The sequence below is a fragment of the Bidens hawaiensis genome, unplaced genomic scaffold (assembly GCF_021521415.1).
Source record: "Bidens hawaiensis isolate Kalapana, Puna unplaced genomic scaffold, B.hawaiensis_p1.1 tig00000978_1, whole genome shotgun sequence".
Lineage (NCBI taxonomy): Eukaryota > Viridiplantae > Streptophyta > Magnoliopsida > Asterales > Asteraceae > Bidens > Bidens hawaiensis.
Genome location: NW_027491058.1, coordinates 1,411,550 through 1,439,448, shown reverse-complemented (window position 1 = coordinate 1,439,448; position 27,899 = coordinate 1,411,550). Strand labels below are relative to the sequence as shown.

At 33.5% G+C, this 27,899-nt stretch overlaps 2 protein-coding genes across 6 annotated transcripts; one reads left to right on the top strand and one right to left on the bottom strand.

Annotated features, from left to right (window-relative positions):
• Positions 1 to 1,235: 1,235 nt before the first annotated feature.
• LOC143550311 (uncharacterized) lies at positions 1,236 to 5,384 on the bottom strand. Of its 3 annotated transcripts, XM_077040997.1 has the most exons (7): positions 5,299 to 5,384; positions 4,375 to 4,486; positions 3,774 to 3,813; positions 3,528 to 3,623; positions 2,656 to 2,870; positions 2,489 to 2,587; positions 1,236 to 1,851 (listed from the first exon to the last, which is right to left on the bottom strand). In XM_077040997.1, the coding sequence occupies exons 2-7, from the start codon at positions 4,479 to 4,481 to the stop codon at positions 1,467 to 1,469; spliced, it is 942 nt and encodes a 313-aa protein (XP_076897112.1). In that variant the 5' UTR covers positions 4,482 to 4,486; positions 5,299 to 5,384; the 3' UTR covers positions 1,236 to 1,466. The 3 variants fall into 3 exon arrangements, with proteins under 3 accessions (XP_076897112.1, XP_076897108.1, XP_076897101.1); XM_077040993.1 differs by lacking the exon at positions 5,299 to 5,384 and having other exon boundaries at positions 3,774 to 4,055; positions 4,375 to 4,523; XM_077040986.1 differs by lacking the exon at positions 5,299 to 5,384 and having other exon boundaries at positions 4,375 to 4,523.
• Positions 5,385 to 22,965: 17,581 nt separating this feature from the next.
• LOC143550291 (uncharacterized) lies at positions 22,966 to 27,237 on the top strand. 3 transcript variants are annotated; one of them, XM_077040980.1, is made up of 4 exons: positions 22,966 to 23,801; positions 23,832 to 25,459; positions 25,607 to 26,110; positions 26,176 to 27,237. In XM_077040980.1, coding segments are annotated over exons 1-4 (2,718 nt in total). In that variant the 5' UTR covers positions 22,966 to 23,216; the 3' UTR covers positions 26,177 to 27,237. The 3 variants fall into 3 exon arrangements, with proteins under 3 accessions (XP_076897095.1, XP_076897084.1, XP_076897090.1); XM_077040975.1 differs by having other exon boundaries at positions 22,986 to 23,052; positions 23,132 to 25,459; XM_077040969.1 differs by having other exon boundaries at positions 22,966 to 25,459.
• The last annotated feature ends 662 nt before the right edge of the window (positions 27,238 to 27,899 follow it).

The window sequence follows — 27,899 nt, the reverse complement described above, 5'->3', positions numbered from 1 at the left end:
TCGGGTCGTGGGTCAGAAATAGTTATGAACAAAACACATGATACATAAGAATTAAATTTAGTTCAGGTCTAGTTGAGACCGGTTACTCGTGTACCAACACCGGATGGCGCATGTAAAAATGTTGCTTGAAGCGTGTACCGACACCGGATACACGCCCGATGTCGCGTTACACACACACACTATTGTTGGGTTACACGCATGTCGATGTGAGGTTAGATGTGTACTAATACCGGTTAAGCGTTTAATGTTGTGTTTACACGCATACCGCGACATCGCAGGGACACCCGATATAAAATACAGGAGTGATAGGAAAAAGTAAGAGTGTTGCTTTTAATAGTTTTATTACTTATAAATCACATAGTATAAGCTTAAATATGGGTAAAATGATCGTTGTGACATTAAATATCACGTGTCTTTCCATTTTATTTAAATTAGTTACAAAATTAACATTTAACTTTTATTACATTTTGTAAAATAAAATTATTATGCGATTGCCCCCTTCATCTTTAACCCGTAATTTGACAAGTTTATTTAAAAGTCTTGTTATATCCATATTTTCTAATATATTATGATATATAAAAAACCGACTTACCGTTGCGACGCACATATTTTTGTCGACGTTTTGATAATTTTGCTCAATATCGACTTATCAATTATAATATACAAGTTTACTATGCATCAATGTACATGTTGTGATGATTATGTAAAACATTTAATGCATGCGCTATAAATAAACATGTTTCATTCAATCTAACGGTTAAGCTTCATCAATTTTTTTCCCTCAAACCACCCTTCTTTGACCATATGATCATAATTTTCAATTTTTAAGTTGATCTTAAATGATCATTCTAAGGCTTGTTACTAGATTTAACTATGTATTTATGTGATAAGATTAAAACTTTGTCGTCGCCGCAACATCGTGCGGGCTTATTGCTAGTTCTTAACAACACTTAAGTTGATGAATGAATAATAACACAATGTATGTAAACTTTATGCTGAAAATTGTCAAAATTGTCTGCTAATATCTTATTTGTTTGCTCTTTGTTCATTATTCTATGTTTGTGTGTAAACCGTTCATTTTGAATATTAACACACAATCATAAACAGACCACACACATTTTATTAACAAACGAACACGAACAAGACAATATGTTCATTTTCCAGCTATAGTTATATAACAAACATGAACTTGCCATGTCTGAAGAATAGTTATATAAACAAATATGAACTTGCCATGTCCGTCTTCAACCGGTTCATTAAAATAGTAAATGCAGATATAACTAAGGGGAGAAGGCCGTTTCACCTTTCAACACACAATCCAAAATCCTAGTTTTCAAAATAAAACTCCATATAACAGTTCCTCATCCTCAACAAGAAGTATATAAGTCAAAATAACAACCCACCACTAGTTGTCTAGTCCCAACACAATTGTTTCTCAAAACAAAAACACCATGCATCTCACACGTTTACTCAGACTCACCACGGTTCCCGTCATCATCAACCGGACTTCCATTGTCCCTCGGGCTTTCACTTGGGCTGCGCCCATTCTCTTCAGCAGGACTCCTATCAATTGGGCTGCCACCATCTTCCATTGGGCTCCTACTCCTTTCACTCGCCTTCTCAGCTCGGTCTCTTGGTGACGGGCTTCTGTCAGCAGGTGATGGGCTTCGGTCTCTTGGTGACGGGCTTTTGTCAGCAGGTGATGGGCTTCGATCTCTTGGTGATGGGCTTCTGTCAGCAGGTGATGGGCTTTGGTCTCTTGGTGATGGGCTTCTGTGTCTCCTTGGGCTCCTCTTCTTTCTATCTGCCCGGTCACTGCTCCTCTCGCGCCTTGAAGGTGATCTAGATCGGCTGAAAAGTCAAAAAGGCAAAATAAATTTAGACGTAAGTTTTCCAATAAAAAGACAACATATATGTAAATAAATAAAATGTACAGGAGAAGTGTTTTAACCGACCAAACCCATTTTGGCATGTAATTAGGCTTGTATACAGCCGATGAACCAAACGTTCATGAACTGTTCAGCGCGAAGTTTGTTTATGTACATTTAATTAATAAATGAACGAACATGAACACATACCTAGTCCAATCATTTATATGCATGAATGTTCATTTAGTTCATAGTTTTATTCCCGACACATTGTTCTTCACATTACTTTTAACTAGTCATAGCTTAGGTATGTTCATTCATCTATGTTCAGTTACGTAACCGTTCATTTATACTCTTAACAGGCAAACAAAGACGAACACAAACATGTTCATTTTCTCAATGAACAAAACACAAACAAGAAAACCCTGTCCGTTTAACTGTTTGTGTTCGAGTGTTTGTTCAGTTCAAGTTACATGAGCAAACAAGAACATGCTCAGTTCGTGTTCGTTTGGATCGTTTGCAAGCCTACTTGTAATCATGTGAACAAAGTAAATTGACAAATATGAGGGTGCATAAAACATATGTTTTCAAAGTTGGGGGGCTAGATATGTAAATGTAACCTGTAGCTGCGACCTCTGCTATAGCTACGACTGCGGCTTCTACCACGTCGAGGAGGAGATGGGGTCCGCGAGTAACTTCGTCCACGCCTGCTTTGAACACTTAATAAAAGAAATATTATTTTCTGAATATTTTTTTTAATGGACAAAAGAAATGGTAATGAGCTTACAGTTTCTTGGGGCTGTTTTTACAATCCCTTTCAATATGACCGCGCTCACCACAACGATAGCATTTGTTTTTCCAGTCGCCTGCTTTGCAATCTCGGGCCCAATGACCATCAAGCCCGCAATTAAAGCAACGACCCGACCCTGGTGGAGGACCTCTACCAAGATACTCACGGGCCCCACCTGAGGTACCACCACCACCACCTCCACCTCGTTGAACCTAATACAAAACAAAGCACAATGCTCTTATTAAGTCAATGCCAAAGTTTTGTTTTTTTTTTAATAAAACTTTGGTCTTTTTCATTGCCAAAGTAGTAACAAGGTTTGACCCACAGCCCGTCTTGACCCGAACCAAATTGACACTTCTTCAAAAATGGCCAGTTTTGACCCAAGCTAGTTTAGCTCTGAACCCGTATTGACCCAAACCCGTGCTGACCTAAATTCGTTCTGAACCATCAACCGACCACCACCCAGTTTGCCAGGCTTACTTCTACAGATGTGCATACATTATATGATTGTCAAGCATTCAAACCCTAATTCTAGAAAAGTTTCAATCATGCCAATTCAGTTTACATATCCTAAACTCAATATATTTGTGAAACTTAAATATGATTCCATTATTAACAATTTTAAAATTTATTTAGGTTCAAAACTCAAAAGTTTTCAACCTTAGTTACTTCTGGGATTACTTTCAAGTATTTGATCCATAATTTGAGGACATCCTGTTAATCATGTATACGGTCAATATGTCAAACATTGCATGATTTCAGACATTACATATTTGAACTCGAATTATCGGATTCTCTACACGCCATAATATATTGCATATACACGCATATACAGACCAAAAACCATCATGAATATAAAAAGATCATACCCCTTTTGCAAATTCCACCACAATACGACTTCCATCAACATCACGACCATTCAAGCTGTATCGTGCATCATCAGCATCTCGAGGGTCACTGAACTCCTACGGTAACAAAAATAAAGAAAAAAGCACGAACGCAAAGGTCATACCAATCAATATGATAATATAAAAGTATGGGAAAAGGCAAAACGAGATTCTATGCAACAACAATCAATCACTAAAAGTACAGCAGTAAAAGCAGTAAGTACATACCACGAAGGCAAAGTTACGCTTCATATCCACCTGACGAATTCTGCGTAAATGGCGCCAGAAACGAAACAATAAGGCCATCATGACATTAAGAACCAAAAGGGTTGATACTTCGCCCCTCAAAGATGAACTAAAACACCACTTTGCCATTATCTTCTAAAACTACTGAAAATAATATACAAAGAATCGCCAACGTCTTTTATACACGCACTGCATGAATAGCGATTCATTTGACCATGGTCAACCTCTCACCATATACCTCCAGGTTGGGTTAAACCCATAAACCTTCATAAAGATCATCAAGTCAAACAAACTTGACGCTTTAAGGGGGTAGTCTTTTGAAAATGGTAATTTAAAAAACCAATGCCTTAATCTTACACACGCCTAAGTTCTAAAACTACCTGAATTTTAAATTTTAAGTTCTGTTGGAAACAATAGTATGTGGCATAGGTGTACAGGATCATAACATCAAGATGAATATTTGACACAAAATTATCTACTTAAGGATCAAGTGTATGCATAATCAGCAAATATGTCAAAGTTATCAGCTTTTGTCAAATAAAAAAACACTGTACAAAATGACTGTTGCTAGAATTTTTTTTACCTTCCATAACGGCTAAATACGTCCTCTAAATCACGCGATCGGGTTCGTGAACCCAAGTGGCCAACATAGAGACGTGTAGTCCCATAACGATCATCATAACGCGGCATATTCCCTGCACAAAGAAAACACATGCACACGTATATATTTAATATGTGTATTTTAATAACAATAAAACCACCAACTGTTGATAAAAAGATACTTGAACAACTGCATGTATAGTAAACAGATGCATATAATAAAGATCTACTTAAAAACATAGTTTTATGACTGGCATATGCACCAAATAAACGTCTTTAAACTTTATCTGATATGACGTCTCAAAACATAAGTTTATTATAATGTATTAACTATTGTTAATTCTTCCTAAAGTTGTAAACGAACCAAACGTAACCAAACGTTTGGCAAAGTTCATATGTCTGTTCGTTTAATTAATAAACGAACATGAACAACAAACTTCAATTGATTATCTAAACGAACGAGAGGCCATGTTTGTTCAATTGTGTTCGTTTACATCCGTTATGTTCATTATTTTTAATGTTTTAACTACTTTTCTAATCTTATCGTATTGATTTAACCAAAACTATCAACTTTCAAACAAAAAAATATACAAACATCAAAGTTGTTCAGTTAGTGTTTGTAAAGCGTCCGTTTATCCACACGTTTGTTCGTCCGCTAAACGCTTAACGAACGAACATGAACAAGGTCTAATTCTTCTGTTAATATTTCCAGTTACAATTTTATACAAATTCCAATTACATATGAAGCATATAAAAATCGATATAGACTAATTCGATCGGTGACGAAGACACTGTAACTTGTTTTACAGCAGAATTGAACGAACAGTAACTACGAATTGATTGAATCGATAACATGAAAGTTGAATTACAGTGTAATTGGTGTGAAAATTAATAAGTTAGAAGATACCTGAATAAGCGAACAGTTACAGAAACCCTAGTTTTTACCCCTTTTGTGTTTGTGAGTTCAAACACGAACGGCGAACTTAACCCCCGCTCGATATATATATAGAGAGAGAGATATAGATATACAGTTATATGACCGAAATGCCCTTGCCACTTGCTATTGAAATAAGTTATATTATACAAATATAATATATAACTAGTAGGCGGGATCCGATAACGACTTGTACAACAATATAAGAAAACCATATTAATCTCCTGCGCATATATAAAAGTGTGAAGATCATTTTAAAAATTCTGAAGTCATATTATCTAAATCTATAAAAAAATGACCTGGTTCATTATTCCTTCATCCTTAGTGTCAATGTTGTCATAAACTTTCTTAAAATCGTAGAGTTTTGAGAGCCGAGAACAAACAAAGGCTCTATAGCAAGAAATAGATGTGCACAATCCGGGTATTCTCATAAACCATAACCGGAGAAGAATCGATTTCGGGTGTGCTCAACAAAAGTCAAAACCGGGCCGGGGTAGGAACCGGATCCAGGTATAGTCGGGTATTTGACCGGTTCCCCCGGCTTTTTTTCGGGTTTGGGTAGGATAGGGTAGAGTCGGGTTTTGACCGGGTATTGGCGGAACCGGTTCCACCGGTCCGGGTACAATCTGGGGAACCCAAAGCCCTGTCCGTACTCGCGGGTAGGGTCGGGTCCGGTTCCGGGTAGGAAGTGTCAGGTCGGGTCCGGAACCGGTTTTTTTGTGCACCTCTAGCAAGACACTAATGGCCAATGACGTGAACTAACAACCTAAAAAGACGGGGAAAAAAATAATAAATAATACTCATGCATATGATGTATATATGTGTGAACCCTCAGGTGGGCAAAAGTAAATTGCCCTAATTTTGACATTATTTTACTAATCTCATGAAAATAACGTTAAAAGTGGCGGAAGGTTAATCAAGCATCATGTGGTGGCGTTGATAGCCGAAAGACAAGGGCACATGCACCAATCAGCCGGTGTCCCGATGATTGAGTGCTATGTGCCTTATGTCCAAGGCTTGATGCAAAACTACTATCGAGCCGGGGGTCTCACCGGAAGCAGTCTCTATATCCCTATGGGATAGAGGTAAGGCTGTCTACATCTTACCCTCCTCAGACCCTACCATAGCATTGTTATTGGTGGGATATACTGAGTACGATGATGATGATGATGACTCATGCATATGCCTAGTTCTAACAAGGCTTGCGGTACAACAAAATAAAATAAAATAGTTGCATCAGATGCAAAATGTAAAAGGTGGCTTAATGGGCTTGCAACACGGTAATCGTTTATGTTAGTTTATTAATCCTCATGCAATACATTGTATAGTGCATTAGTGCTTGCTAGTTTTCTTAGTCATATAACTTCACATTAGAATCCATATAATCAGGGAGCAAAAACTAATTTTGAGATCAAAACTCAAATTAGTTTACACATAAATCAATCTCAAACTTGTTCTACTAATTCCATCAAATCCAAAACTCATATTTCCTTTTAGATGTTTATTATTGTATTATTTAATTTTGAAACTCAAAAGACCCTACAACAATTTGATGACCACTATTAGAAACGGCCATTGACCACACTAAATGATTATGTTTTGAAACATAGTACACCTGATACACGTTTGAACGCAATAAGCCTAACCCCATTCAGATAGCATCAATACACTATTGCTGGTATTAACAAAATGCTTAACATAAACATCCATTAGACAAACAGCCCATCCCTATTCAGAGATAAAATCAGCTTCCTGGACCTTCCCTTTCACTGTCATTGTCTCCATGCTACATATTAATCCAACACATAATAAAATTTAGAAGTTTTTATAGAAATAATAATAAATCTAAACCACAACATTCTAAACTTTGCAACTGACAAATAGGAACTTGTGTGAAGTCCTAACTAATAGATCTAAACTAAACAAAACCAGGTTGCTCAACTTTTAAACAGATGGTTGCGTGGCCAGCATGGCTAGATGGTAGTTGTGTTAATTACTGATACCTTAAACATTAAAGAAAAAAAAAACAAATTATTCAGAGAACTGAACTATATATATATATATATATATATATATAAAAGGAGGACAAATTACTTACCGAAACACCCCTTTTTACTCCAAGTTCCTACAACCAAAGATGCCATTATCAAAGACGTCTTCTGTAACCCAATAGAATTTCAACTGTGTGAAGAGATATTATGAAACTCAATAATAAAGAATAATAAAATGAATAACACATATCAGTCAACAATCAATAAAATGTAAATTAATAAATTTAGAGTATCAATATGCAAATAAAAGTCTCTTTTTTGATAATTGTGACACTAACTTCGCTTCAATGATGTTTTTTGGCCGGGCTCGACGCATCAGTCCGCAATCACCACCCATTTAGCATTGTTAAAAACTACTCTTCTCGCTAAATCCTGAGACGTAAAGCAGGACATTAGTGTCTATTCTCAAAGACTGTTCTATATTTAACTACACTAATCACCTACAACCTAAAATTTGTAAAGCCTTTGTAAACATACTGTCACCTAAACGAAACAAAAAACAACATAATAGGCTTTACATGTAACTACTACATACCTATTTGACTATACCAATCACATAAACAAAGATAAAACCCAATAGTTAAAATGTGTTAAGCACTTGCAAACCTACAGTCACCTAAACGAAATATATACATGCACATAATACATATAATGACTTCTACATGTAATCGATATATACAAAGACAAACTAAAAAACAGCGAAAGTATATAAGATCAAAGACATACACGAATAGCTACCACAGGTAGCCAAGGTGACACCCTTCATCCACTAAATGCTTCAAAGCTTTTAATAATACTACTGCCACATATGTGAGAAAGAAAACAGAAGATCAACATACCTAACCCTTCATTCCTCTTGTGGTTTTTTTTTCTTTCAAGCAAAAAAGCACCAATTTGACAACTGATCAAACATATAAAAGCAATCTAACTATACTATTAAAGCAATAGGCTTTATGTCAAAATCCCCCCTTCATATTGGTTGATTTCCATACTTTCCATGTATATCAATGACTTATCTATTTTTCATCTTAATAAAATAAATCAATAATAAATTAAAACAAGATTCATCAATGCTACTAAAGTATTATCTTTCATATTTCATTTAATTTTAATTTTTCGTTTTGAATATTCTAATTAATGTAATATATTAAAATCGTAGCTATAGTTTCTAAAACCAAATATTCAAAATTTCATTTTGAATATTTTATTATTTTTGGTTGATTTTATTCACCACCTTTGTTTATTTTTTAGATAATATATAATATATAATTTAGATAATTATTTGATATTTCATCAATAGAAAAGATTACGGATTTAGACATTACGGATAATATATATAATATAGAGAGATTACCGATTTAAAATATTAAAATTTTGTTAAAATATTATATTTATTAAAAATTATCAAATTCATAATGTTGTAAAGGTTTGTACCATTCATGTTCAATTTAGAAAATGATGACCCATTTGATTAAGGTAATGTTTTAATTACGAAATTTATAAATTTGAATTTATTATTGTATATTCTTTGAATGTAATTAATTTATAAATATGAATTAATTATTGTATAAATTATGGTGTAAATTTGAATGTAAATTAGACATTAAATGACAATCATTAAGTTTTACCACATTTACTGATGTTGACCCATTGACCCATTGATTTAATTACGGTCATTGAGTTTTAACAGTTATAATAAAAATTCACTTATTTGTTTAACAATAACAATTGAGTTACAAATCCATTGTTGACCAATTGACTTATTATTGTAAACATTGACTTTTTATTACGATTTTCTAATTAACCATTGAGTTACATATATATAACAAAATTAGTAACTTTTATTTTCACACCTTATATGAATTACATTACATAATATATGATGTTATAATTGATGATTAATTATATTATTATAAAGAATATAATTAGTAACTTCTATTTTTACATTAATAAGTTTATTTCCGTATGTTTAAATATAGTCAACATTTATATTAAATAATATTACATTTATACTAATCTAATTATGTAACATTGCATTTTATAAAATTCAAAATTTGAAAATCCCTTAATTACGATTTCCCTTCTATTCATTCTTACTATAACTTTTTTGAAAAATTTTCAAATTTCCTAAATTTATGTTTCTAATCAATTACCTGTATTCCTTCATTTTTTTTAATTTAGTCTACCCTAATTCATTTCGTATAAATACGTACATTTGATAGGCTAGTTCTTACCCCATCAAAACCTCTTTAGTAAAAACGATAAGCTTAAGCTTTTTACTTTTTGTTGTTTTTATATCTTCCATTTTCTTATTCATTTTTTTGCTTAAAAGTGTTATTGTTCCTAAATGATTTATTTGTTTTTTAAAATGTTTCACCACTAGCAATATGGAGCCAACAAATATCACCATGTTGAACCAATTGGACGTTCTTAACAGTGAGTGTATCCTAAAGGTGCGTATTTTAAAACTTTGGCGGCTCAAGGGCAATTCAAAGCCTGGGCAAGACTGGTCAATCGAAATGATCGTGCAAGACGAAATGGTATTGTTAACACATTCATTAATTTACTATATTATTCATACAACTTTGTACTAATCTTAATAATAATGTGGCAGGGCAATAGAATGCAAGCCTATTTAAGGAAGCCATGCATTCTCAAGCCTAGACAATCAATGATTATTAATAATTCATTTGAATAAAAAATAGAATAAAATAAATTAAAATACTCATTGATTAACAATTATTAAATATTTTTTTAAATCTGGTCAAACATCATAATTAACCTATTAATGTAATTATGATATCAGTTATTCTAAATTAATTACTCTAATTATTATAAGAATTCAAAAACTTGCTAATTAAATCATCTCACTTACATTATATAAATTTCAAGACTGAAAACTCTAACCATTTTAATCTTTCTCTCTTTCTCTCTCTCTCTCTCTCTGTTACCTCTCTCTTTCGGCCTATTCCTCCACGTTCCCGTAAGGTTCTATTGTTTTCGGTAATGTTTTATATTTAATTGTTATATGATTTTTTTATAATCTCTTAGATTGTAAATCATACTCTATTTTAAACTCTTATCATATTATTCCGGTAAGGTTTTATATCAATAATATTTTTTTTTCCTGTTTTTGTTTGTTTTTATATTAATAATTATGTGATTTTTTTCTTATAATATCTTTAGGTTATATATCAAAATCGAAGATTCAATGGAGATATTCACTATTTCGTTTTTCGGGTAACGCGATTCAAATTTTCTGGTTGTAAATTATAACATCAATTTTACATTTTTTTCACATAATTCAAATCTTCAATAATTTGTAATTTATTTATTATGTGATATTAATATTAATATTTAATTTTATCATTTCTGGTTATTGATCCCAACTTGATATAACTAATTTCATGTATTGAGGATTGTTTGATAAGCTGTCTTTTATTTTTGTTTAATATTGATGTATATTTCTGTTACTATTCATGTATTTATTTATTTTTAACAATTTATGTAATTCAAATGATTATTATATAATCCAGAAAAGAAATTTAGTTAATTATTATATAAGACATTAAATTATCTATGGTAAGATAATTAATCTTATACTGTTGTTAGTCAAAGTCCAATTAAATCACCAATGTCAACGCAATTAAAACATTATTATACTTTCCAATGTTATCTTACTTTACATTTTTAGATTTATACACATTTAATATGACATTAAAAACCGATTTTCCCCATTCAAATGTCATACATACATATATATATTATATATATATATATCACTTAATATCCAAATTCAATTCTCACCATTTATATGAAATTTATAAAAATATGTTAAAGAGTTTTACTTTTACCATATGTTAAAAAACTGAATTTGAATAAATTAACGATTTGACTCAATTTGACCATTTATATTGAATAGGTTTAAATAACATTTACATATTTAAACATAATTCTCATTTTAATTTGACTAATTTTTTTCAACCCTTTTTAATTTTTTGATTATCATCCATAATTATGAACCCATTTCATAAATATTCAATATCCATGCCTTAAATAAATAAAAAATATTAGTTTATTCTAAATGTTTCAAGTTATTATGAATTTAACGTCAATTTTAACTAAATCCCTTAAGTGAATAATAAAAATTATTTATTTAAACCATTTTGAAATTCGAATTGTTGACCACTTATATGAAGTTCACAAAAATAGGTTATACAGTTAATAATTCAGTGCTCACGTACATTATAGAATCTTTAATATATTTGACCAATTTAATATGTCTTTATTATAAATTTTTTAATTACCACGTTTTAATTAAGGTAACCAATAATTTATTATTATTTTTATTATTATTAATTAATTAATTAATTTACGTTTATATAAAGATTCTTATAATATATATTTTAATCCGGTTAACGAAAAATTAATTAGTCATAAATTAAAGTTTTGTTTTCAGTTTATTCAATTTGATAAGTTTCATTTTAATTTATTTTGTTTGAAATTAAAATTTTGGCTTCTTTTAGTAATCACTATATGTTATGAATTTGATTGTTGATCTATAAAAGTTTAATCACTACATTTCTAATTCTTATTCTTATTTATTTTCATATTATTCTTCTGTTGAACACTTTGTCATCTTGATTTACATAGTTAAAGAAACAAGTTAATGAGTCATTTAATATTTGCACGTTTAATTTTAATTAGTGAGCCTAACATTTAATATGATACCATAATTATGTTAAAATTTCCATATATATTTTGTAATAAGACTAATTGTTTTAAAAGTCTGTACATTCTTAACAAATTAACAAGTCAAATCTATTTATGAATTTTGAATATAAATTTTGAAATGCTAAATGTTGTTAACTTAATTTTGGTTTCCATTTTTGCGGTTACAAACAAGTCAAACCTATTTATGAATTTTGAATATGAATTTTGGAAAGCTAAATGCCGTTGACTCAATTTTGGTTTCCATTTTTGTGGTTTTGTATGCCAACATTAAACATTTATGTTCATATAAAATTTGATGCCAGCACATGAAGGTATTTATAATGTTTATGTTTTTACACTATGATGGCATTATGCTCATAGATATAACTTATTTCATTACTATATTGATGAAGTTACGGTCATCAATTTATCCCATTTCACTTAGAAGATGTATTACTTACATGTCATATATAAGATGTATTTATGTTTGGGCAATTTGGCTTCCATGACAACAGGAGACTCAAAGGAGTGAAAATACGAGTGAATGATAAACCATAGCAACAATAGTAACCACCATTCATGTTAATTCGATTTCACTTCTTATATTTCCAGCCTTGTAGCGCACGGGTTTATGACTTTGACTTATGTTCTTTATGGTCACCATTACTTACAAGATTTATTGGAATTTTTTTAAGTTTTCATAATCATCAACATTTCTGAAATATCGATCTTTGGATTTAATTACATACAATTATATTAATTGAAACTGACAACACAAATAAATTATGCTATGTAATTGGATTTTGTATAATCATGAGTTTTATTCTTGTTTGTATTGTATTTTGAAGGAACAAATTTGAGGATGAATATACAATTAACATAAACATGTAAATACACATTATTAGTGAAAAATTTTATACTTGAATAGTTATATAAATAAAAAAAATACAAATCACTTTTGGATAAATTATAGAATTGAAAATGAACATTGTGCATAACACTTTTGATTCATTGTTATATGTTTTATAATACATAAATTGAGTTCTTTGCAAGTTTATTTTGTTAGATATTATTTTATTGCTTGGACTAAACTATACATTTCTTTTTTATTATCAAGATCATGGTGGTTGTCTCAATGAATTCAAGAATTCTTATTTTACTGAAGATTATATAAACATGCTTGGTTCCTATAATATGCAAGTTATGTTAGATTTCATAAGTAAAAACAATAAGATAATAAGCCCGTTTTTTGCTTTTATTTTTTTACAATGATTCTGTTTTTTCAGCAAATATGAAAGAAAATATGTTGCTTCACACAAGGATGTCATGGAGATAGACGAGACCCAAAGAATCTTAGCACCATGCAACTTATTACAGAATTGAAAATATCACCAAAACTTTGCTAGAAGATGCACCATAAACTAATTTGGCATACGGTACTTATGATAGTGCGTCGATGATATGTCATATGAAACACGCTTAAATATAAATTTTGTTGACAACCTTGACTTGCTTGAGTCCAATTTCAGAGCTTATGGAATTTTAATTAAACTGCCAAAAGCACCAGTGAAGACAAGTGTGCACAAGAGGTATGTAACCATTTGTTTTTATTTTGACATAAAATTTGAACCATCATAATACTTTGTCAACTTTATGTTTATAAAACTTTTCCTATTATTTCGAAAACATTTACATAAGAGGATTATAAAAGTATGTTATCATCATACACTACCTGAATGTTATTGTTACTTGCAGCCATCCAGGACTTGGATAAAATCTATCTCTTGCAACTATTTCAAGATGTTTCTTTTTCAAGCAAGGATTCAGTAGTGTAAGTACCATCTCCAACTTTCTTAGGGGTGGGATAATAGATTTTGGTTTAGAGATCTCATGTTATATTTAAGTACTTAACACATTGGGTGTTTGTCGTATCACATGTATAAATATATGATTTTGCAGTAACATTACTTGAGGAAGATTCAAGATTGGTACAACTTGATAGCCATTTGATATATTGGTAATAGCTATTATAGATTCTACTTTTTTTACAACACGTATACTTAACTTAAATGGTTATTGAGATTGAAGCTCACTGATGAAGATTTTATGATATAAACAAATGTCTTTTATGATTGTTTTCCTTCCCATATATGTTTCTTAAATATACTGTATATCATAAAACACATGACAACCAGCCTAAGACAACAAAAGTTGGGCTAGCTCATGGCAATGGATCGGGTTTGGGACGGGTTTGGGACGGGTTTCCCAAACCCATACACGATTAGTAAAGCCCATCCCAAACTCGACGGGTATTTATCGGGTAACTACCCGTCGGGTTTCGTGGTTTTCAATCGGGTTCGGGTTTCACTGACATCCCTATAACCCATACATTTGAACAACTATGAACTAAAAAATACTCAACCAATTTAACGATAGTTAAATTTTGGAAATTTAATTGCTTCATGGATATAATAAAATTTATAATTTTTGTACCATACATTTATGTTACATCTAAACATTTCTTAATCATCATAGTTATGTAATTATAATTTTCATTGTGTACATCCAGGGTGGCAATTGCGATAGCAAAGTTCTTTGCTACTGTATATGTTAAAGCTTGAGTGTTTTACCTTCAATTTTCTAATATGTCACTTGGGTTGGTTATACTTTTTTCTTCGTCCAATGTAGGAATGGGCGTGGCTTTTGGACTATAATCTTACTTTTCGCATGGAATTTCTTTTATGATACTGTGATGGAAATTGTATTAACACTTGGTGTCAGCTACCTTGCTTATTTTATGGTATGTAGATTCTTAAACTCACTTGCTTTGAAGGTATTTACTGTTACAAACATTAAATTATAATTTGTTCTTCTTTAGTATACAACTTTTAATGTGTATGATATTCATTTATATATTTATTAATAATATGAAATTTATTATCTTATTTATAGGATTCTTCAATTCCTACCGATGACTAGGTCACTCCTATTTTCATTTCTCAAGATGTTGTTGTAGATGTTCCATTGACTGATGAAAATGGTGAATCCGCTTCTGTTAAAGACGCAAAGCTCAAACTAAAGTTAGTTGATACATATGATGCTGATTCTGAAACAAGTATGTCGGCTACAAAAAGCAATAGTGAAGAAGGAAATGGAAGTTTGATTGTGATGAAGGGGTTATTCTTGTTATCCGAAAGTTTGAGAAGTGATGCCTTTTAAATGATGATAATAAAAGGATGCTTTCAAGACAATAATTGTTTTAGGTTTATGTTTGAGTTTGTATTTTGTTTCTTTGATATTTTGTTGATTTTTTTTTGTCATAGCTTTAGAGTTTTCATTAAAATTTTATGTTTTGGTTTGCTTTGATATCATTAAATTATATGAAGTGCAATTAAATATCATGTTGCGGCCAAATAACAAATTCAAAAATATGTTGTTTGAAATTATTTGTCTATTGAACGATTTATATTTTTTCACCCGTGGCGCCCACGGGTCAATAACCTAGTAAAATGATAAAAAAAAAACTTTGAATAAAGAGTATTAAACCTGGCACTACGACGGTTAATTAATAGAATCCCAACTTTGGATCTTTATTTTGTGTGAATCTTCCGTACAAGAAGTGCACTTGACAGATGTTGAAGTTCAAACACGAAAGGCGAACTTAACCCCGCTCGATATATATAGAGATAGAGATAGAGATAGGTAGAGATATAAATATATGACCGAAATGCCCTTGCTAGTTGCTATTGAAACAAGTTATATTATACAAATGTAATATATAATTTTTTAATTGAATACTAGTTAAAACTAAAGTAATATTTTCACATTTTATTTGTTTTTTTCTCTTAGGCACAAGTCATTCTCGTACCAGGCTTGGACCATGTCTCCCGAACAATCTCAGTACATATGGCGCAAGACGATTCCACATATCGAGGTCGGAATGGGATCGGGTGTTTTCACGTCTCATCGTAGTGCCCGTTTTGTCTTGATTTCCGATTGATGAACAAGAAGGAAAATGGAATTCTTGGATTTTCTGACTCGCCCCCGGCTACATGCCCTTTGGACCCTTCACGCATAATCTTTGGGCGGGTTCACGTACAGGCCCGGCTCAAAGGGAGGGCGAAGAGGTTGACGGACCCAGGTCTACTTTCTTGAGAGACCCATAATTGTTAAAAGAATATTTATATTTTATATATCATTTTGTTTTAAAACAAAAACATGAAAAATGACTTATTGGTTGAATGGAAAGAGTTCTAGACTACGGAATCAAATGTTATGGGTTCAATTCCTACAAGTAGTGATATTTTTTTTTATAGACAAACTTTCATTTATGTTTTATATGAGTTATTTTAATAGCTCATTTATTATTTTATTTTTTTGTTTTGTTTAATTTTGAGTTTTAAAAAGATAACCTTATTGATAAAATTATGTATCACATAGGTAGAACACGATTCTAGGGCATCATCTTTTTAGTTGCCCTAGGCCCCAAAATGTTAAGAAGTTTTTGTATTTGATCCTGAAATCATAATCCTATATGTTTAGGTATTTAAAAAGATTGTTGAATTGAAGAATCACAATGCGGGAAATGAAGAAATTGAACTATGTCGGAGTAATCTAATAGGATAAACCCAATTGAAATTGAATTATGTGACATTCGTCATTTTCGGTTTAACTTGTATTTGTATTTGTATCGGAAACCCGACCCATTTTGTCTTTTGGATTCTTCGTTATTAATAAAATATTGGGTTTTATGTTTCATTTATGTTTCGCAATTGTTGGATCAAGAAAACACCATTTATGGTGTCTTAAAACACCCTTTATTATTAAAAACGACTTAAAACGAACTTCAGGGACCCAAATCGGCAAATAAACAAAGCTAAAAGGGTGTTTTAAACTAATGGATAACTCTTACTTTTTCCGCCACCATCCACCTAGTTTGACCATTTTAACCAATCAAAATGCATACATAACTCTTATGGGTAACCTTTGTTTTTTCCACTACAAATGCAAGTCTGATGCACCCATTTTTGTTGCTCATTCTTCCTCAAAACTCTCCCAATCTAGATCTAAGTATTCATCTTTCAAACTCTTGATAGTTTGACTTCTCAGGGTCAAACTAATGCTAATCTTTGTTCTAACTAATTATTGTTAACTAAAGCTTGTTATTATAGTTTGTTTAAAACATATTTCCCTCGTTTCCTTGGCTTTCCCTTCTCCGGCCATGGTCGGTTTAGGTGTATTGATAGGCAAAGCTACATTGAGGACTATTATAGTCCTTGTTAACACTTTAAATTTGTTTAAGCTTATTATAATTGTTTAGTTTCTAGTCATTTTAGTTTCCAAATCATTTTAATAGTTCAATGGTATTTGGGTACGTGACAACCATCCTCGGTTTCATTCTAAGTCAAGAACCGAACCAAAACCGAACTCTTGTTTAAATACTTTATTATTAACATTTTATATGTAAGACTTGAGTATTATCATTTCTAAATTTATTATAAGTTCCATGGTATTGGGTATGTGGTAACCATCGATCTTATTCCGATTCAAGGACCGAACCAAGACCGAAGTAAACCGGGTTCACTCGCTTAAGACACAATAGTTGTGTTTTGGCCACCAAATCTCGTATTTTTCTCTAAAACTATATTATAAACTAATTTTAATTATTTTCTCAAAACACTTGGCATGTTGGATCCAACTTGGTCTTATAGCAAGTTTGGACCAACAAAGCCAAACACCCGCTTAACGGACGTTGAGGTTCTTCCTAACATAACTACACACTTGGTTATGTTATTTTACTTTAAAGCTTTTAAGACGATCTACAAACTCAAGACCCTCTTAATCTAGGTCTTGCTCTTTGAACTTGCATTTCCTTTTATTCGCAACTAATGCTTCAAGTTACTTATACTTACGTGAGTACATTTCATCCCCCGTCTTCACTTTTATACTTTGGGGGTAACATGCATACTTATTCAAAAAAAGAATGATTTAATATACTCGATCCTCAAACCACAAACTCTTGGGTGTATGATACTTAGAATTCTTTCTCTATTGTGTGTTATATGTTTCATATGTTTTACGTGCACAAGTGTTTATTTTGTTGTTGTTGAGATAATACGCACCCCTAACTATTTAGCTTTGTGCTAGTAGAATAGGGCCTTGTTATCCGAGTATATTGGTTGTTACCGATTAGAAAAGATCCTCATTTATTTATGATTTATATACCGCTTTGTTGCTTTTATTTATAGTTTCATATACGAGTTGTGGATTTTGCCTCATATTATATGTACTCAAAACTATGAAATTGCTCACCAACATACGTGCTGACAAATTATATATTATGAATTGTTATAGGTTTGATTATTGGTTGATTGGAGTTTGGAAGACGCTAAGTTATTTTGAGACCATTTAGATTATTAGAAGAATGAACAATTTATTTCTTGCATTTGGTGTTATTTTGTATGAACGATGTTGTGCTACTTTTGATGATTAAATGAAGTGAATGAGTTGTTTAAATATAGTCACTTTAATAGTGTCTTGTGTTATTGAGCAATCCGTTGCACCCCGACATGTTTCGTCACATTTGGTCGGGATGTGACAAATTAGGTAGAGAAATTGATTGAGAGTTGTTGTGGAGTTGTATTCTTCTTCATCAAAGGATTGCAATCATTTATAGAGCCCTCGTATTTAAGTAAAGATGGTAATCTTCCATCAGAACTGATTGGCGAAGGAAGACAATCGTTATTGATGGAGAGGGAGAAAAAAGAAAGAAAGAAAGCAACATCGAGATGGATGTAAGTCATTGTTGATTAGATCCAATTGTAGCTAGCGAACAAGAGAAGCCAGTGGTGGGAAAGATCCAAAGAGAGTGGATGATAAATAGGCAAGCCATTTATGATCAGATTAATAAGTTTTGATTTAGCCAATTGAACGGAGATAGTCCAATGAAGCTCCAAGCAGTCCACATAAGAAGAGGAGCGTGGGAGTAAATAATATTAGAAAATATTATTAGGTATGTTAAATTAAATTGTAATTTGAACATAGGTTTTGTCACACGTTTGTCTTTTAGTTAAACGAATGTTAAAATCAGTTATATGCGTTAATAAAACTAAAACTCTCTTTTTTATGCATTAAACAATAAAAATGCAAATTTTATGAAGAGTGACCACGAAAAACATTTGGATATATTTAAAGCAATACAGTGTAGCATTTCATTTCCAAGTGTAACATACAGTTAAGTATGTGTATTACTGAGTGTGAAAATATTCTACATCAAGTTTTAGGGACTTTTAATATAATAATATGATGAAACGGGGGTGGGTGGAGTTTCCACATTATCAAACTCATTCACTACACTCGAAAGTGTGTTCTTGAAACACATGACGGGAGAATATAAAACACCAAGAATAGGAGCTAATCCGAAAAGTTGGTGGTGAAAAGTCCAAGAATATGAAGTCACATGATCATCCACTAAAAAATTGATAGATATATGATTTCTCGGCGTGAGAAAAAATCGAACAAAAACCGAACCGTTTACCTAAAAAAATGACCGATATTGTCCATAAGCAATCAAGGTTGGCGATTATGGTTACGGTTAATGTATTTCGTTAACCGACATTAACCAAAACTGAACCAAACCTTGTATGTTTATAATCATTCAAAATTTTATAACTACATTTCCATCTTTAACACCATAACCGAACAAAGGAAAAAATATATAAATATATAAAATATGTTGGGAAATTAACCAAACTTAGTCAAAACCGACCCATAACCGATCTCCTGACCATTCAGTTCTGAACTTATGGTTATGGTTATGGTTAAGTCCCCTGATCGAACGATTAAAACATTGCACACCCCTAGAGATGTCTAGCCTTAAAAAGCTAAGTTTAAGTGTTCTTGAGTTCTTTACGAAGATATGACAAATATATAGATAGTTGTTCTTTGGGTTGTCTTTAATTAGTATAAGTACCTTATGAAGACTATAAATTTTAAACTCCATGAATGATGATAATTTCACTAGCTGTGCTTGGGATTTTAAGGTCTTGACGTATATGTGATAACGAGAATGGTTGAGTAAAATACTTGTAACTTGATGCATGATGATTGCTGATTTTGTTTATTGAAAAATACAAGTATTTCCATAGGCACTTTGTAGCAGCAGGTACGTGACTTGAAGTCGCCGATATTGGTTTGATCCGTATGGTATAATTTTGAGGCAAAAGTTTTATCACCAAAGTTGATGAGTGAAAAAGTAAAGATGTAAGTTGAAAGGACAAAAGTTTCATTACCAACATTGAATGACCACAAAGTATATATGTAAAACTTTTGTGACAAAAGTTTAATGAACCAAAATTTGTAACTAAAATTAAGGGACCGGATAGTATATATACCAAACTTTTGTGACCAAAGTTTAAGAAACATAACATAATACATTGCCACTTAATTGGGGACAAATTGTATATTGCCAATAGTATAAATACATAGTAAGGGACCAAATGGTACATATAGCAAACTTTTGTGGTTAAAATCTTGCAAACAAAACTTGGTAACTCCTTTTAAGTATTTATATAATATGGTCAAGACTAATAATTGGGTGATGGAGAATTGGATGTCTTTCAGTCTTTTACCTAGCTTAATGAAATTGCTCATATTAAAATAAGTTTAATCCACTATAAAAGGATGGGCATCTTCGTAAAAAGTATAAAGATGTGTCAATATTAAACAAATAGACTTAAATGAGTGAGTTTTCAGGCAAAAGACATCATCAAAACATGTTAATAAATAAGTCTAGTGTTGATATTAGATGATGGTGAATGAAAATAACCAAGATAAACTGTGAAATCAATAAGTTAACATAAACATGTGTATTGGAATGGTGATGTATGCCAAAAAGCTTGGTTGTTGACATAGGATAAGCTTGACTTCAAAAAGTCTATGTGAGTGGTTTATGTCCTAAATTTAGTAGGCGTAGGTAGAATTTGAAACATGAGCGGTCAATTTATTTATTGTTTAATATTGATTATGAACATGATTATGTCGTTTGGCCATGTTAAAAGATATGTCTTACTAAGTTGGATTTCCTTAATGGAGAACTGGTGGCATCAAAGACAATATATGCATATAAGTAAATTGATGAAAATATACGTATAGAGGGTGTTTGGATTTCTTATACAACTTCAAAAATGTTTTTTTTTTGTTAAAAGTGTTTATTGACTTATAACTTTTTCAAAAGTAATTTAAAAAAAAAGGTGATAAGATTAGCTTTACGTAGTTCTTCTTGAGCGAGTTCTTGCGTGATTGACCAGTGACCACATTCATATGCTATTACCATATAGCGCTTTTGAGAAATTAAATAGCGTTCTTAAGTGGTTTGATTAAAGTAAAAGATGCAATAATTATATAGTTGGAAAATTTTTATAAATACAGGAAAATTATTTTCTTTAACTTTGTGTATAAATAACTGTATTTTCATACCTATGTGGTAAATAATAAATATTTCAGTTTTTTCTGTGCTACTATGTGAGAGCTTCACAACGAATCAAACCAAGTTCAATACGAAACTATTGTAAACACGATATCGATGCTCGAAACTTGTCTAGTTTTTTTTTGAACGGCCAACTAAGTAACGTCGGGTACCCCGTACATGGCCCCCATTGGCTAAAGGTAGCCCGAGCCGGCCACTAGTCCGGACGGACGGAGCCCCTAGCGGTCCACCTGTTGAGGGATTCACCGGATAAAACCCAACCTCCACGCTCGCCAAACGGCACGACAACGAGGAGCCGGTAAAACCGAGTGAGATCAGGACTCGAACCTTGACAAGCCATGGTCATCCCTCATATCTCTCATATAAGTTAGTGGTAGTGAGATTTGATCCCCTACCTCTCACTTGTAAAGTGAGTGCTCTGCCATTGAGCCACAACTAGGGCTGTAAACGAGCCGAGCCAGAGTGTGCTCGAGCTCGAGCTCGAACATAATCGAGCCGTCTCGAGTTCGGCTCGTTTTTCTTATCGAGCTGAAAAATCGAGCTCGAGCTCGGCTCGGCTCGTTTAAAGCTCGAGCCGAGCTCGAGCTCGTCGAGCCAGACTCCTTTAATTTTTTTATTTTTTATTTTACAAATTTTGATATATAAAAGACAAAAAATATAATTTTAACATACATATTATATAAAGATTATAAATTAGAGAATTTATAACTTTATATGATTTATTTTATTATTCTTTTATAAGGTTTTAAATATTGAGGGACATAATATATGTATAAATATGATATTATTATATTGTAGATATTAAAATTTAGGGTTTAATCTAAACGAGCCAACGAGCCGAGCTAACGAGTCGAGCCAAAGCCGAGCCACGAGCCGAGCTGACCCTGGCTCGAGCTCGGCTCGTTTAGAAATCGAGCCGAGTCGAGCCGAGCTCATTTAGAATCGAGCTATTTTCAAGCGAGTTTCAAGCGAGCCGCGGGCTTTTTAAACAGCCCTAGCCACAACCAACTTTGAAACTTGTCTAGTTCACTCTTAACCTAAGACCATGTGTAGTCGTAAAGCTCCACATCCAGGGGTTATGCGCCACGTGGCGCCCAGTCAGAGTTATGGTTTTGTATAAAAACAAGTGTAGTCATAAAGTTGGCATAACTTGGAGGGGGGCGGTGTTTCCAGAGTTATACCCTTGTGTTTTCAGCGTTGTATATGAAACGCTTGGAAATTTGACTTCAACATAACGCAGGGGGGCAGTGTACCCCCCGCTTTATGGCTGCCACCACTACACATGGTCTAACAAGTAAACCAATAAAACATATCATTTTCGATAAAAAATAGTTATTGAAAAAGGAAGCTTTTTGTTGTAAAACTAATTAAAAAAGTAGGATCACTTCACTCCTCACTTCCAAAGTCTAACCCTAAAAAAAACCCATCATCTCAAGTACTCTTTAACAACTTGAGCTTCAGCACAACATCAACAAGGTACGCTACATATATATATATCTCTAGGGTTACGTTTATTTCTCTTACCGATCACTTGATTCTGCTCCGTGCTCCTTAGATTCGTACAATTCCGGTTCATAATTAGGGTTTGCTATTCAATCAGAAGTTAATTGTTGCCGATTATAGCTGATCTGTTGTTAAGTATGAAAGAAAACAAGGCTGATGTTGTTGTTAAGGAGACTGTTGATTGTACAAAAAGTGATGAAAAGATAGAGGCGATTTTTGGTGAGAGAGAGTCCGAGGATATGGTGGTGGATGTCGATACGGTCGATACGGTGCCTTCGGATCGTGTTATGGAAGATGCGGGTGCGGGTAAGGAAGTTGGAGTGGTTGTTGAAGAGGTTAGAGAAGAGAATGTTGTGGTTACGGTTGTTGAAGAGGCGGTTGAAAAGGCGGAAGCTGAAGTTGAGGTGAAAGAATCGGTTGAAGAAGTGGTTGTTGAAGAAACTGAAAAGGAAAGTGAGGTTTTGGATTATTTGAAGAGTACGGAGTCGACGGAAGGTGATGATAAGGTGGTTGGTGTAAGCACGAAAAGTACGGAAGTTGAAGTGAAGGAGAGTTTGGAATCGACGGTTGAAGTTGCGGATTCTCGAGAGGCTGGAAATGTGGACGAAGGTGTGACGGAGAAGGTGGTTACGGAGGTTACGGAGTCTGTTAAAGAAGCGGACAGTGTGGATTGTGTAATGAGTGAAGAAACTAAGAAAGATGAGACTTTGGATGATACGAAGGTTCAAGATGCAGCGTCGAAAGCTGCTGAGGTGGCGGGAAAAGATGAAACTCGAGATGGTGAGTCTGAGGATCAAAGTAAAGGTGTTGCCGAGAATTTGGACCAGAAGAATAAAGAAGAAGGTTTAAAATCGACAATAGATGCTTCGGAATCTGGAAAAGAAACGGAAATAGAAGAGTCTAAGTTGGTTTTTGAACCTGAAATCCTTATAGAAGAAATAGATGTGACCGATAAAGTAGACGATGAACAACCTGTGAAATCTGTTCAAGAAGTGGTAGTTGAAGATCAAGAATCATCAAAGGTTCCACGATCATCAATCATGGCTAGTCTTGGATTAGAGGAAGCTGATGTGGATGTTGTCGACGAGGGTACAGAAGAAAAAACTGAAGATAAAGATTCTGTTTCTGTGGAACCAAGTTTGGTTAATGCTGAGGTAGTTAATGTTGGAACGGGTGAAGTTGACCAGAAAACTGCAGTTGACTCGACAAGCGAAACAGTTAAACCTGATGAAGTGGTAATTGCTGAAAAGGAACCAAGTTCGGATATGCAAGTTTCCAATGAACCTGATGTGGTTGCATATATTGAACCAGAATCCGCCACTGATAAGGTGACAACTGGTGATGAAATCACAACGTCTCAAACCGAACATGTAACTGCAACAAATGCAGAGTTTACATATGAGGATGTTCATATGGAGAGAGCAGAGGATGTGGGGATGGACATAGACGAAGTACTCGGTTGGAAAGATGAAATACCACCCGTGCAAGAACACGAGCACAAGGTGGACCCTGCACATGTTGAAGTTCCATTGCAGCAATCTTGTTATTTCCACCCACCTGTAAACGAAGGCGAGTTTTCGGTTTCTGATTTGGTCTGGGGTAAAGTCAGAACCCATCCATGGTGGCCTGGTCAGATATTTGATCCGTCTGATGCATCAGAAAAAGCAATGAAACATCATAAAAAAGATTGCTTTTTAGTTGCATATTTTGGAGACCGAACTTTCGCGTGGAATGATGCAGCTGTTCTGAAACCGTTTCGTGAAAATTTTTCACAGGTCGTGGACCGTATCGATTCAGAAGCGTTTAATAACGCAGTTCACTGTGCTTTGCAAGAAGTATCCAGACGGGTGGAGTTAGGGCTCACATGTTCTTGTATTCCTCGTGAAATTTTTGAAAATATTAAATGTCAGATTGTGGAAAATTCAGGAATAAAACAAGAATCTAGTAGACGACACGGTGTTGATGAATCTGCAAGTGTGAACTCATTTGAGCCAAATATGCTTGTGGATTATGTTAAGTTATTAGCAAAGTTTCCACACGGTGAAGGTGATAAAATGAAGCTCACAATAGCTAAGGCTCAGTTATCATCGTACGGTCGGTTCAAAGGCCACCGCCAGCTGGCAGAGTTTCAGTTATGTGGTGAGTTGTTGGACACTGATCAACAAGTCGTCAAAGAAGAATCGGATTCAGAAGACGGTTCTAGAAAACGAAAAGCCCTCGATTCTCTTTCTGATACGGTATTCAAAGTCGGTGGAAGCATTCAAAAAGTAGCAACTCAATTGACCGGACCGGTTGACCAAGTGCAGGGTCCGGGACCCACAGGAAATCAAGCGGATATGCTGTCGCAACTCCACCAGACTGCACAAGATCCCATGAAAGGGTACGGTTTCGTTAACAATATAATCCCGTTTTTCAATACTCACCGAGATACTGTTTTGAGCAAGTCTAGAAAGAGAAAAACATCAAACGAAAATGAAAACGAAAATTTTGAATTTGATGATGTTAATGATTCTTACTGGACGGACAGGATTATTCAAAACCACCCGGAAGAGAATCCTGGGCATGACAACAACCAAAACGGAGGCGGATCACATCAAATGATGGATTACGAGCAAGAAAAACAAACCCTGAAACCGGCCCGAAGGTCGAACAAAAAACGGTTTTTTAGTAGTAATCATGAAATAGAGGCGAAGGAGCAGTCAGAGCTTATAGAAAGAAGAAGAAAAAATTTAGCAACCGAAGTTTTGATGAAGTTTACCGAGGGTGTACACTTTCCTTCAGAAATACATTTAAACAAAATGTTTAAACGCTTCGGGCCATTAATGGAATCAGAAACTGAAGTTGATAGGCAGAGTGGGCGGGCCCGTGTGGTTTTTAAAAAATGTTCTGATGCGGAAGTTGCTCGTAATAGTGCTGCAAAGTTCAATATTTTTGGAGCCATTGATGTGAATTATGATATTAATTATACACCATTGATCTCGTATAAGCCTTTGCCGCTTTCGTTGGCACAAGATCCACCGCACGCAGGCTGGTAAGTTTCTGTTTCTGATTTTATTATATTTCTATAAAACAAATATGTAACTTCTGTGTTCTTAGATATTGATAACATGATACACAATGTGAGGGGCTCGTGGATCGGTGCTGAGTGTACATTATGTACTATGATGAAGATTCAAGATGAGAGTTATCATTTTCTGGCTTATTTTCTTCGTGAAGGTAAAGTATCTCTGCTGATGTACCTTGTTTGTGTTTTTAAGTTTTAATAAATTATCAGGACGAGAGACTTTTTTTTATTAAATTTTAGTAAGGGGTCTGTTTGATAGATTGTAAATTGTGGAATGGTAGATGTGTTTGTGCTGTCATCTAGGAAAAACCTGATTATAATTAATTAAGAGTTAAGAGGTAAGACCAGTCATTTTGTTTCAGGATGTGCGGATTTATAATTTGATTTTTATGTCATTAAGTTGATATGCGTGCCCGGCCACCTTTAAGTTTTGTGAAACTTTGAATAATATTATGTGCACCTAGAAAAAAACATGATGTTGAGTATATCTAGTTTTATATATTTTACGCGAATATACCTTTTCTTATGTAAAGATTATGAGGGTTTGAAGCGAAAGGATAAGCTTAAAGGTTATAATGGTCATATTTCTCGCCTGTACATTAACTTATATGAAAATGGAACATCATTTGAGCAAATCTGCTCTATTGAGGTGATATTTTTGATCTGAGTGGCGGTCGCAAAGGTATGAAGGATGAATCGAAACTTATCAAATCCTGGGTGTGTGTTTTGTCCTCAAACTGTATTCAGAATTCTGGGACCTAGGATCACATCTGCTGTCTAAACCTGAACTTTTCTAGTTTGAGGTGCCCTTGGTTTCTTCATTTCATGCTCCAGAAGTCTGGGTTGGGTTTGAATTCACATCTTCATCTTTCACAACTCTAGATTTGTACAAGAAATCCAAAAACCCTAATTACGACTCGCTGTTGGTAACCCTGGATTATCATAATGTAATTTTTATCGTTATTTTTAAAAATCTAGATATGGCTGCACTTTGAAGACCCGATTGAACTGAAAACCTAAACATTTTTCATTGAATGAAGTCGTGTCTTGATTTAAAAAAATAACCATCTAATTTACAATTTGATGATCCGGAGCTGGCAAAGACAAGTTGGGTATTAGGGTGAATAGGGATCAGTTTTGTACACATGTAGAGTAGGGGAAGGAATAGGGTGGGGAGATGAATTCAAACCCATCCTAGCCCGAGCTTGTAAAACTCGGAATGAAGAAACTAAGTATACCCTAGACTTGGGATGTTTGGGCTTTGGCCCGGGGTTGAGAAATACTGTTTGAAGTCAAGTAAACTAACCCTAGACTTGAGAAGTTCGCGTTCATCCTTTGCAACTGACGCACCTAGAAAACAAGCTTAGGTGAACTTACTCCGTACTTGGGAAGTCCGAAGACACTAAACGTGGATTCAATTTAGTTTTAACACCATACGTGAATGAGTATACGTAAATGGGACGATTTTTTCTTTTATAAAACACATGTAGATAGGCACAGCAAATGCAAAAGTGAATGATCTTAATTAGCTAACCTTTTTGGTCAAATATAATATTCTTCCTTTACACTATTCTGGTCAACCATGTGGTTTGTGAGCGCATGAGTGATTAATTGCTAATTTACTACTTGGAAAATACTTAAATGTTGATTATGGTTTAAGCTTATAATTAAAATGGGGTAATTAGTGTTGAAAAGGTGAAAGCATGAGGATTATTATTTTTATACTTTATACTATATATGAATAACTGTTGGGTTG

Coding starts and splice junctions, on each gene's coding strand:
- LOC143550291 (XM_077040969.1), top strand. CDS start 23,217: ATGAAAGAAAACAAGGCTGATGTTGTTGTTAAGGAGACTGTTGATTGT. Junction 25,460..25,606: donor GCACAAGATCCCATGAAAGG/GTACGGTTTCGT, acceptor CTGGACGGACAG/GATTATTCAAAACCACCCGG.
- LOC143550311 (XM_077040986.1), bottom strand. CDS start 4,505: ATGTGTTTTCTTTGTGCAGGGAATATGCCGCGTTATGATGATCGTTAT. Junction 3,624..3,773: donor AGCGTAACTTTGCCTTCGTG/GTATGTACTTAC, acceptor TTGTTACCGTAG/GAGTTCAGTGACCCTCGAGA. Junction 1,852..2,488: donor AGCAGAGGTCGCAGCTACAG/GTTACATTTACA, acceptor TTGACTTTTCAG/CCGATCTAGATCACCTTCAA.